The sequence below is a fragment of the Mobula birostris genome, chromosome 10, assembly GCF_030028105.1.
Source record: "Mobula birostris isolate sMobBir1 chromosome 10, sMobBir1.hap1, whole genome shotgun sequence".
Taxonomy (NCBI): domain Eukaryota; kingdom Metazoa; phylum Chordata; class Chondrichthyes; order Myliobatiformes; family Myliobatidae; genus Mobula; species Mobula birostris.
Genome location: NC_092379.1, coordinates 38,028,001 through 38,040,755, shown reverse-complemented (window position 1 = coordinate 38,040,755; position 12,755 = coordinate 38,028,001). Strand labels below are relative to the sequence as shown.

At 46.0% G+C, this 12,755-nt stretch overlaps 1 protein-coding gene across 1 annotated transcript in view; it reads left to right on the top strand.

Annotated features, from left to right (window-relative positions):
- The first annotated feature begins 1,865 nt into the window (after positions 1–1,865).
- LOC140203597 (uncharacterized) overlaps positions 1,866–12,755 on the top strand; it is a 55,838-nt gene continuing 44,948 nt past the window's right edge. The window contains exons 1-3 of the mRNA XM_072269645.1: positions 1,866–1,982; positions 5,158–5,288; positions 12,491–12,647. Coding sequence (XP_072125746.1) covers positions 1,962–1,982; positions 5,158–5,288; positions 12,491–12,647 — 309 coding nt within the window. The 5' untranslated portion in view covers positions 1,866–1,961. The remainder of the gene's footprint in view (positions 1,983–5,157; positions 5,289–12,490; positions 12,648–12,755) is intronic.

Here is a 12,755-nt window from a genome sequence, read left to right as displayed (position 1 = left end):
AAGGGAGTCCTGAAGATCGTCAGAGACGGAGGACCTTCATTGCAGAAGGTAAAGTAAGTTTCAAGCGGAGACCCTTCATTAGGACTCACTAATACTTTGTGATTTGTGAAACCGACCATTGTGTGTGGGACATTCTGACTCTGCCCAGCTGAAACTACATAGGGGGAAGACATCAGATCGGTATCAGCACTTTGTGAAAGATATATCCCTGCCTCTTAAGGCCCAGTTCAGGACAGATCTGTTTCATCACTTAAACCTCTGTTTAGTTGTATATTCAGGGTGCCATGCGTCAACCCTGTAACAGAAAGGGTTGTGCTAGTTGGGACGTGCTACCATTGTAATTAAGTGATTCTGTCAATCTGCCTGACTCTATTCAAACTGTTCACATTAAGTAGGTGATTAGTTAATCAATCATTGGTGTCCACGAAGTCAAAGTCAAAGTAAAATTTATTATCAAAGTAGGTATGCGTTTCCATTTACAACCCTGAGATTCATTTTCAATAAATCTATGGAATAAAACCCTTAACAGAATCAATGAAAGACCACGACAACTTGGGGGTCAGCCAGAGTGCAAAAGGCAACAAGTTGTGCAAATCTGAAAAGAAAGAAACAATAAATAAGCAATAAATATCGAGAACATGAGATGAAGAGTCCTTAATAGTGAGTCCACAAGTTGCGGGAATATTTCAGTGATGGAGCAAGTGAAGTTAAGTGAAGTTAACCCCTTTGGTTCAAGAGCCTGTACTACCTTCCTGATGGTTGAGGGGTAATAACTGTTCCTGAACCTGGTGGTGTGAGTCCTGAGGCTCCTGTACCTCCTTCCTGATGGTTGAGGGGTAATAACTGTTCCTGAACCTGGTGGTGTGAGTCCTGAGGTTCCTGTACCTCCTTCCTGATGGTTGAGGGGTAATAACTGTTCCTGAACCTGGTGGTGTGGGTCCTGAGGCTCCTGTACCTCCTTCCTGATGGTTGAGGGGTAATAACTGTTCCTAAACCTGGTGGTGTGGGTCCTGAGGCTTTTGTACCTCCTTCCTGATGGTTGAGGGGTAGTAACTGTTCCTGAACCTGGTGGTATGGGTCCTGAGGCTTCTGTACCTCCTTCCTGTTGGCAGCAATGAAGGAGGGAGTCAGATGATGGATGCTAATTTCCTGTGACAATGTTTCATGTAGATGTACTTTACCTGTGATGGAGTGGGCAGCATCCACTACTTTTTGTAGGATTTTCCATTCAAGGGCATTGGTGTTTCCCTACCAGGCTGTGGTGCAGCCTGTCAATATACTCTCCACCACACATCTATAGAAGTTTGTCAAAGTTTTAGAGGTCACGCTGACTCTCCACAGGCTCTCAAGGAAGTAGAGGCGCTGCCGTGCTTTCTACAATGGAATTTACAATAAAAACTCCACGTAAACACAGATTGCCAAACAACCAATGTGCAAAAGAATGCAAGTTGTGTATTAAAGAAAAGCAGGGAACTTGAGTTGTAAAATGTCCTTGAAATGTGAGTTTGCAGTTTGCAGGAAATCTGAAAAATAGTGTCTGGAGAGTAAGAATCTCTCGGATTCACCTGCACCCTACATGAGGACTGAAAAGGGTTCTCGGCTTGAAACATCGACTGTGTATTCAATACCTTAGATGCTGCCTGACCTGCTGTGTTCCTCCGACAGTTTGCATGTGTTGTTCTGGGTTTCCAGCTTCTGCAGAGCCTCTCGTGTTTATGAAGACCCTCCCCATTCCTGCATTTGTTGCTCCGGTGTTTCTCCATTCTCCAGTCCGCCACCTTCCTTCCTTCCTCCTGCGACGGCGGCAATCTACTGGTCTCCAGTCTACAATCACAGACTGAACTGGCATTGTTTCTTTCGCAGTTCACCGTGCAGCCACAATCTTTGGGTTGAAAGAGGTTGGTGAAGAGGAGCAATGGACATTGTACTGGTCGGACAATTTCGTGTCATGGGATAAAGCCATGTCACTAAAGCAGTACCAGGTAATTGACCCACAGAAGAGCCAATGAGAAGCTCCCATTCCGCCCCCACCCCCAGAACCTGCACCATTGTGAAACTCCACTCAGCTTTTAAATTTCATGATGTTGATGCTGTAATTACAAGGCATTCCTTCCCTCCGCTAGCCTGCATGTCAGCCTTGGGCAAGGTGTAGCACCTGGTTAGACCCCCCCCCCCCCCCGCCCCACTGATCAGGGTCACGTGAAGCCATGGGGGCAGCTGGTGGATGGCCGTATGAGCAGCCAGTGCAGATCAGAAGTCCTGATGATATAACCACTGACGCCAGACAGACAATCTCTGAAGAGTATTGACAATGGTTTGGTGGGGAGGGGGTTAACCATAGAACATAGAATAGTACAGCACAGTACAGGCCCTTCGGCCACAATGTTGTGCCAACCCTTAAACCCTTCCTCCCATGTAACCCCACTACCTTAAATTCCTCCATATACCTGTCTAGCAGTCTCTTAAATTTCACCAGTGTATCTGCCTTCACTACTGATTCAAGCAGTGCATTCCACGCACCAACCACCCTCTGAATAAAAAACCTTCCTCTAATATCCCCCTTGAACTTCACACCCCTTACCTTAAAACCATGTCCTCCTGTACTGAGCAGTGGTGCCCTGGGGAAGAGGCGCTGGCTGTCCACTCTATCTATTCCTCTTAATACTTTGTATACCTCTATCATGTGTCCTGTCATCCTCCTTCTCTCCAAAGCGTAAAGCCCTATCTCCCTTAATCTCTGATTATAATCCATACTCTCTAAACCAGGCCCCATCCTGTTAAATCTCCTCTGTACCCTTTCCAATGCTTCCACATCCTTCCTAAAGTGAGGCGACCAGAACTGGACATGGTACTCCCAAGTGTGGCCTAACCAGTTTTATAGAGCTGCATCATTACCTCGCAACTCTTAAACTCTGTCCCTCGACTTATGAAAGCTAACACCCCATAAGCTTTCTTAACTACCCTATCTACCTGTGAGGCAACTCATATTGTCCCCACCTTCATCAAGTTCCCTCTCATTGGTGAATACCGAAGAGAAGTATTCATTGAGGACCTCGCTCATTTCCACAACCTCCAGGCACATCTTCCCACCTTTATCTCTAATCGGTCTTACCTTCATTCCTGTCATCATTTCGTTCTTCACATAATTGAAGAATGCCTGGGTTTTCCTTTACCCTACTCGCCAAAGCCTTCTCATGCTCCCTTCTTGCTCTCCTCAGCCCCTTCTTAAGCTCCTTTCTTGCTACCCTATATTCCTCAATAGACCCATCTGATCCTTGCTTCCTAGACCATGTATGCTGCCTTCTTCCACCTGACTAGGTTTTCCACCTCACTTGTCACCCATGGTTCCTTCAGCTGATCATTCTTTATCTTCCTCACCTGGACAAATTTATCCCTAACATCCAGCAAGAGATCCCTAAACATCGACCACATGTCCATAATACATTTCCCTGCAAAATCATCATCCCAATTCACACCCGCAAGTTCTAGCCTTATAGCCTCATAATTTGCCCTTCCCCAATTAAAATGTTTCCTGTCCTCTCTGATTCTATCCTTTTCCATGATAATGTCAAAGGCCAGGGAGCGGTGGTCACTGTCCTCCAGATGCTCACCCACTGAGAGATCTGTGACCTGACCTGGTTCGTTACCTCATACTAGATCTAGTATGGCATTCCCCCTAGTCGGCCTGTCAACATATTGTGACAGGAATCCATGCTGGACATACTTAACAAACTCTGCCCCGTCTAAACCATTGGAACTAATCAGGTGCCAATCAATATTAGGGAAGTTAAAGTCACCCATGACAACAACCCTGTTATTTTTGCACCTTTCCAAAATCTGCCTCCCCATCTGCACCTCGGTATTTCTGCTGATACCAGAGTGCCTATAGAATACTCCCAATAGAGTAACTACTCCCTTCCTGTTCCTGACTTCCACCCATACTGACTCAAAAGAGGATCCTGCTACGTTACACACCCTTTCTGTAGCTGTAGTAGTATCGCTGACCAGTACTGCCACCCCTCCTCCCCTTTCCCCCCTCTCTATCCCTTTTAAAGCGCTGAAATCCAGGAATATTGAGAATCCATCCCTACCATCTTGTAAAGACAATACCCAGAAGAAGGCGATGGCAGACCACTTCTGTAGATAACATTTGCTGAGAACAATCACGGTCAGGAGACCATGATTGCCCACGTCATACGACATAATGGCTATGATGTGCCTAAGACTTTTGCACACAGTACTGTATTTGTCATCGTGGAGCAGAGAGCGAGTTTGTAACTCCGGTGGGAACAAAGGATTTTGGGAATGGCGAGGGTGGAGCACCCCAGGAGGCGTGTGGGACAGGTGGCAGAGAAGGAGTGCCGGGGTGGGGGGGTGCAGACACACCCAGCCCTGAGACACCAGGCAAGGTCACTTGATTCCAAAAATTGGTTTATTAATCATTACAGAATGTCTCTCTGGTGCCTCCCCCTCCCTTTCCCTTTTCCCAACCATGATTCATTCCCCTCTCCCTGCCCCACTTCCCACTCAGTCCGCAATAGACACCCGTATCAAAATCAGATTTATCATCACTCACACATGTCATGAAATTAGATTTTTTTTTTGTGGCAGCAGTACATAAAATCACTACAGTACTGTGCACCCTTGATCTTTAGATGTGCTCCTAAGACTTTTGCACAGTACTCTACCTCATTATGATCTTGCATTTTGTCATTTACCTGTGCTGCATTTTCTGGGCAGCTTTTACACTTTATTCTGTACTTTGATTATTTTACCCTGTTCTGCCTCATTGTACTGATCTGTGTGAACAGTAGGCAAGACAAGCTTTTCACTGATTCTTGGTATGTGCATGAAAACTGCAGGAGGTCAGCAGTTTCTGACATACTCAAACCACCGTCTGTCACCAGCAATCATTCCACGGTCAAAGTCACTAAGATCACAAATTCTTCTCCCTCTATTCTGATGTTTGGTCTGAACAATGACTGAACTTCTTGACCATGTCTGCATGTTTTTATGCATTGAGTTTCTGCCACATGCTTGGCTGATGAGATATTTTATATTAAGGAGCAGGAGCACCTAGTAAAATGGTCACTGAACGTATGCCACGTCATACTGGTATACCGTCTGTATGGATTGATAATTCTTCTCCTCACACAGAAAATGAATTACTTTCTTGGGATGCACGAAATCTGTATGAAGGATTTGCTGGTCATGAACTTAAATCGCATGCTAAGGCAATACCCAGAAGATTACAACATCTTCCCAAAAAGCTGGCGTTTACCATCTGAGTAAGTTTAAGGACCACCTCGAAATGGAGTGGGGCTCTGTTCATGCGTGTGTGTGTTTCGAACTTTCAAAGTACATTTATTATCAAAGAATGTGTAAATTATACAACCCTGAGATCTCCTTGCTTCTCAGCAGTTGCAAAGGAAGAAATCCAAAAGAACCCAATTAAAACTAAAGACCAACACCCGACGCACGGAGAAAGGGAAAAAGCACAAATTATGCAAACAGTAGAAGCAAGTGACAACATTGTGAACCAAAATCTGTATGGTCTCTCTGAACCATAAAGTGTGTGTGTGTATAGGTTATGAAAAGATTAAAGATTAGCCTTACTTGTCACATGTACAGTACATCGAAACATACAGTGATATGTGGTCTCAGGCACAGAGCCAAGAGTGCATCGAACCGGCAGAGCCCGGGTCCCGAGAGCGAGGAACGACCTGAGATTTGGACGATTTAAGTGCCGGGCCAGATTGAAAAGGTCAGGAGGTGATGAATGGGCTGGTATTCAGCTCGCTGCTTGGCAAGGTTTACTGAGCAGTGCGCTGAACTGAGGCCGTGGCCTGCAACGAACAGGCTCCTGGACTGGCTGCAGTGACGACTGGCTTCGTGTCAGTGCACTCACTTCTGTCAACTTCAGTTCTGAAAGTTATTTGCTTACTTTTATTGTTGGCACGATTTAATTTTGTTTCTGCCCATTGGGTGTCTGGCAGTCTTCACTTTTTTAATGGGTTCTTTTATGTTTCGTTGTTCTGTGGCTGCCTGTAAGGAGACGATTCTCAGGATTGGATGTCGTATACCTACTTTGATAATAAATGTACTTTGAACTGCGTCAATGACACTTAGCACCACTTTCCCATCTCTATTACATCAAAGGTTAAAGTTCAAAGTAAATTTATTATCAAGGTACATATATGATATGACCTTGAAATTTGTTTTCTTGCAAGTACGATAGAATTTGTGAAAGACTATAAATAACAAAGGCTGACAAACAACCAGTGTGCAAAAGAAGATGGATTGTGCCAAGTTGCAGAGTTCTTGAAAAAGAGTCCATACGGTTGTAGAATGAGTTGAGGGTGGAGGTGAGTGAAGGTATCCATGCTGATGGTTGAGGGGTAATTACTGTTTCTGAACCTGATGGTGTGGGACCCCAGTCTGCTTGGACCTCTTTGTCCAATGAGCTGAGAGCCTGGGTGTGGATCTTGGATGCTGTTTTCTTGTGGCAGTTAAGTGTACTCAATGGTGGGGAGGATTTTGCCTGGTATGGACTCTCTATAAACTCTTCCATTAATGCACATTGGTCTGAAGTTGAGATACATTTCAAAAAAAACCTCAACATATCTCATCTTAGCAATCTTTGTTGAACATACACCCAAGTTGCAATGGTCCATTAAGTTAACACCTAATGGAAAGAGATATTAAATGACCATTACCAGTCTCTCCTCCCATGTACCCACCCTCACCCCCTCCCACTCTCCCTGTCACTTCCTCTGTTGCTTCCTCTTCCCACTCATACCCACTCTCTCTCCCAATACTCCCCCCACTCCCCTGCCACTCTGCTCTTGCACTCCCCCGCTCCCAATCCCCCATGCATGCCCTCCAACACACACCTCCCAATCCCCTCTTTCACTCCCCCCAACACCCCTCCCACTCCCCTCTCTGAGTCCTCTCTCCCACTCCTCCCTCCACTGCCGCCGCCCCTCCCCTCTCACATCTGTATCATACAGCTCTCCAGTGATGTGGATGCACCGTATAAGATATAGCTGACCAATCTCCCATCATCGCCCAAAGGCAAAAGTACCCCACATGATTGTTATAATGACTGCATCCCTCAACTGCTTAAAAAATTATGGTGTCAAAGGCAAGTGCTCATTCAGTAGTCAACAAATTAGGAAAAGAGATGGCAAGGTGGGACTTGTTAGGCAAAGAGATGGTGTAGTGGGACTTGTTGGGCAAAGAGATGGCGTGGTGGGACTTGTTAGGCAAAGGGATGGCATGGTGGGACTTGTTGGGCAAAGAGGTGGCGTGGTGGGACATTAGGCAAAGGGATGGTATGGTGGGGCTTGTGAGGCAAAGAGATGGCGTGGTGGGACTTGTTAGGCAAAGGGATGGTGTAGTGGGACTTGTTGGGCAAAGAGATGGCGTGGTGGGACTTGTTGGGCAAAGAGATGGCCCGGTGGGACTTGTGGCCTCCAGTTAAATTGACAGCAACAAAAGAGAGTTAATTTAAAATAAGTCTCTGCAATCAGCAGCAAATATATTTCAGCCATGTCTCCTGACTAAAAGCAGTGAGTGAAGGAGAGCTGAACAAGGTACAGAGGGAATGGATCTTTGATGTAGAAAGGAAAGCTAGGGGTCCAAGTTCATAACTCCCTGCAAATGGCCATGCAGATAGGTAGGATGGTCAAGAGGGTGCAGAGAAGTCTTTGCCTTCTTGGTTGTACACTCAGTACCCGAGTCAAGACGACAGTTCACAGCTGTAAAAAGCTTCAGTCAGCCTCCATTTGGAATATTGTTGCAGTCTGGTCACCCTATTGTAGGAAGGATATGGAGGCTAAGACTGCAGGACCATAAGACACAGGTGCAGAATTAGGCCATTTGGCTCATCGAGTCTGCTCCGCATTCCATCATGGCTGATCTATTATCCCTCCCAAACCCACTCTCCAACCTTCTCCCTATAACCTTTGACACTCTTGACTAATCAAGAACTTATCAGCCTCCACTAGTGGTTTGTCGTCCACAGTCATCTGTGGCAATGAATTCCACATGTTCACCACCTTCTGGCTTAAGAAATTCCTCCTCATCTCTGTTCTAAGGGGACGTCCTTGTACTTTGAGGTCTTGAACTCTCCCACGATTCTCCTCTAGGGGAGAAAGTGGTCCAGGGACTGACTTACACAGGCGTGGGGACATTTGGTTGGATTTTGAGGACGGGTAACTAGACCATAGACAGGGGCTTGGCCTCCACAGCTGTCTGTGGCAACAAACTCCGCTGATTCACCACTCTAGCGGTAGCTCAGGAGTTACCAACCTGTTTTATGCCATTGACCCCTACCGTTAACCAAGGGATCCATCGACCACAGAATGGGAATCCCTACAAGACTAGCTGAGAAATTCTTTCTCGTATCCGTTGAATATGGACGTCTCTCTATCTTGAGGCTGTGCCCTTTGGTCTGAGACTCACTTGAGAGAGGATGCAGAAAAGGTTGGCCAGGATGCTGCCTGACTGAGAGAGTATAAATCTCTTTTGTCTCTACATTGAGGTTGGACAAGATTGGGATTTTTTTCTTGGGAGTGCAGGAGGCCGAGGGAAGTTTATAAACGTTGGACAAGATTAGATTATGAGGACAGTCCACGTTTATTGTCACTTAGAAATGCATGCATTAAGAGATGATTCAATGTTCCTCCAGTATAATATCACAGAAACACAGGACAGACCAAGACTAAAAGGGACACAAACCACATAATTATAACATATAGTTACAACAGTGCAATGGAATACCGTAATTTGATAAAGAGCAGACCATGGGCATGGTTAAAAAAAAGTCTCAAAGTCCCGATAGCCCCAACATCTCACGCAGACAGTAGAAGGGAGAGACTCTCCCTACCATGAGCCTCCAGTGTTGCAAACTTGCCGATGCAGCATCCTGGAAGCACCCGACCACAGCCGACTCTGAGTCCGTCCGAAAACTTCGAGCCTCTGACCAGCCCTCTGACACCGAGCACCATCTCTGCTGAGCGCTTCGACCCCGCCCCGGCCGACGAGCAACGAGCAAAGCCGAGGATTCGGGGCCTTCCCCTCCGGAGATTTCGGATCACACAGTAGCAGAGGCAGTGAAACAGGCATTTCAGAAGTTTCACCAGATGTTCCTCCGTGCTCTCACGTCTGCCTCCATCAAATCAGAATTGTACACGGCACCCTACTTGACAGATAACAGATATTCATCACCGGAGTGGTCGCTGCGCGCTGTGTCGTGCCGTCATCTTCTCCTCTGCAATTGGGTTATTTTATCTGGAGTGCAGGAGGATGAGGAAAGTTTATAAAGGTTGGACAAGTTTGGGTTATAGACAATGGACAATAGGTGCAGGAGTAGGCTATTCGGCCCTTCGAGCCAGCACCGCCATTCACTGTGATCATGGCTGATCATCCACAATCAGTACCCCATTCCTGCCTTCTCCCCATATCCCTTGACTCCGCTATCATTAAGAGCTCTATCTATCTCTTTCTTGAAAGCATCCAGAGAATTGGCCTCCACTGCCTCCTGAGGCAGAGCAGTCCACAGGTCCACAACTCTCTGGGTGAAAAAGTTTTTCGTCAACTCTGTTCTAAATGGCCTACCCCTTATTCTCAAATTGTGGCCCCTGGTTCTGGACTGCCCCAACATCGGAAACATGTTTCCTGCCTCTAGCGTGTCCAATCCCTTAATAATCTGAAATGTTTCAATCAGATCCCCTGTCCTTCTAAATTCCAGTGTATACAAGCCCAGTCGCTCCAATCTTTCAACATATGACAGCCCAGCATCCCAGGAATTAACCTCGTGAACCTCCGCTGCATTCCCTCAATAGCAAGGATGTACTTCCTCAAATTTGGAGACTAAAACTGTACACAATACTCCAGGTGTGGTCTCACCAGGGCCCTGTGCAACTGCAGAAGGACTTCTTTGCTCCTATACTCAACTCCCCTTGTTATGAAGGCCAACATGCCATTAGCTTTCTTCACTGCCTGCTGTACCTGCATGCTTACTTTCAGTGACTGATGAACAAGGACACCTAGATCTTGTTATACTTCCCCTTTTCCTAACTTGACACCATTCAAATACTAATCTGCCTTCTTGTTCTTGCGACCAAAGTGGATAACCTCACATTTAGCCACATTAAACTGCATCTGCCCACACACCCAACCTGTCCAAGTCATCCTGCATTATCTCAACATCCTCCGCACATTTCACACTGCCACTCAGCTTTATGTCATCTGCAAATTTGCTAACGTTATTTAATCCCTTCATCTAAATCATTAATGTATGTTGTAAATAGCTGCGATCCCAGCACTGAGCCTTGCTGTACCCCACTAGTCACCGCCTGCCATTCTGAAAGAGACCCATTAATCCCTACTCTTTGTTTCCTGTCTGCCAACCAATTTTCTATCCCTGTCAGTACCCTACCCCCAATACCATGTGCTCTATTTTTGCCCACTAATCTCCTATGTGGGACCTTATCAAAGGCTTTCTGTAAGTACAGGTACACTACATCCATTGGCTCTCCCTTGTCCATTTTCATAGTTACATCCTCAAAAAATTCCAGAAGAATAGTCAAGCATGATTTCCCCTTCATTAATCCATGCTGACTTGGACTGATCTGTTTCTGCTATCCAAATGTGCTGCTATTTCATCTGTTATAATTGACTCCAGCATCTTCCCCGGCACTGATGTCAGGCTAACTGGTCTATAATTCCCTGTTTTCTCTCTCCCTCCTTTCTTAAAATGTGGGATAACATTAGCTACCCTCCAGTCCTCAGGAACTGATCCTGAATCTATAGAACATTGGAAAATAATTACCAATGCGTCCACGATTTCTAGAGGGTTGTTTTATCTGGGGTGCAGGATAGAAACATAAGGTTTCGGGGCTAAGGACTGGAGGCCTGTCTGAATGTATGAGTGGATGGGTGAGTGGCAGAGTGGAAGGGGAGCTTTCAGAGTCATAGAAAAGTGCAGCACAGAAACAGGCTCTTTGGCCCATCTAGTCCAGCATTTAAACAGCCTAGTCCCATTGGCTGCACCGGGACAACAGCTCTTCATACTTCCTACCATCCATGTACCTATCCAAACTTCTCTTAAACATTGAAATCGAGCTTGCAAGCACCACTTGCGCTGGCAGCTCGTTCCACACTCTCACCACCCTCTGGGTGAAGAGGCTTCCCTTCAGGTTCCTGTTAAACTTTTGAGCTTTCACCTTTAACCTGTGACCTCTGGTTGCACTCCCTCCTAACCTCAGTAGAAAAAGCCAGCTTGCTTTTACCCTATCTCTACCCCTCATAATTTTGTGTACTTCTCATTCTTCCGCATTCCAAGGAATAAATTCCTGACCTATTGAGCCGTTCCTTGTAACTCCTCCAATCTATCTCCCAGACCCAGCAGCATCCTTGTAAATTTTCTCTGTATTGTTTCAACCTTACTTACGACTTTCCTGTACGTTTGTAGGTGACCGAAACTGCACAAAATACTCCAAATTTGCCGTGTTTTGTTGCTTGTGTTGCTCTGCTGAACATGGTGGGCATGCCAGGTTGTCACCGGAACATGCTGCCCCCCAGCACACTTTGGTTGTGTTGTCTGTTAACAAAGTGGCATGTTTCACTGTCTGTTTCGGTGCACCTCCGATAAGTAAATGAACCTGATCTGATCTGAATTGTGGTCTGTAAAAAAATAAGGTTGTATAATCAACGCATAGAGTTGGCGTGATGTTTATCATTGTTTTATGCCCCAAAGCTGGTTTGTTTAAAGATGATCTTAAAGGAGAGTTTAACCTGTCAAATCTCACCCATTTTTGCCAGAATGTGTGTTGATATTTGTCCCTGCTGATCCTTTGTTTTGCCAATGCAAATGACACATTTCACTGTATGTTTTGACGTACCTGTGACGTATCTATGAATCTGAACTTTTAACAGTGAAATTAGCAAATCTGGTTGATGAAGGGTTTACAGAAACGTAAACCACAGTAGACAGTAGTGATGGCTGGAGTTGAGTAGTGTGGAAGAGAACAGGGGTGCAGCGGGCGTGCTGGAATCCCTGCTGGTCTGGGGTGGCTGGTTGCTCCTGTCGGTGCTGTCCTCTAGTGTCCACTCCATGGAATACAAGCTTGATTGCTTGCGGCAGACCCAGCACAAGACAAGCTCAGTTGCCCTCGTCTGCTGATCTGGGGCAAGCTGAGGAACTGCTGCATGCTTATTCCTGGCTCCAGGTCAACATCCCAAGCACCCCATCAAACTTCAGGCCTGTGCGATAATTTTTGGTGACTGTATGTCCTATCATAACTGTATGTACTGTGTGTGTCTTTGTGTGCTTGTGCTTTGCAACTTTGGCCCCAGAGAAATGCTGTTTCATTTAGCAGCATACATGTGTACGGCCAGATGAGAATTAAACTTGAGCTCAACCTTGAACTTAAAGACCTTATGACCTTCTTCTCTCAGTACTAATGAGTGCTTCTCGCTGCAGATATCTTGATTTTGCGGCCTACTATGAAGCTGAGAAACCCAAGACCTTCATCTGCAAGCCAAATCCTGAATATGACTGGCGCAGCATCTTTTTGACCCAGGACATCAGAGATATGCAGTCCGGGAAGGACGTGATCTGCCAGGTCTACATTCCGAAGGTACTTTACTGCATTCTTGACTCTCTGCCTAGAACGTTAACTCTTTATCTGCATTCTGGTTTCCCTCTTGCCCCTTCTCTTCTCCTCCTCTCCCTCTGGAGCCCCTTC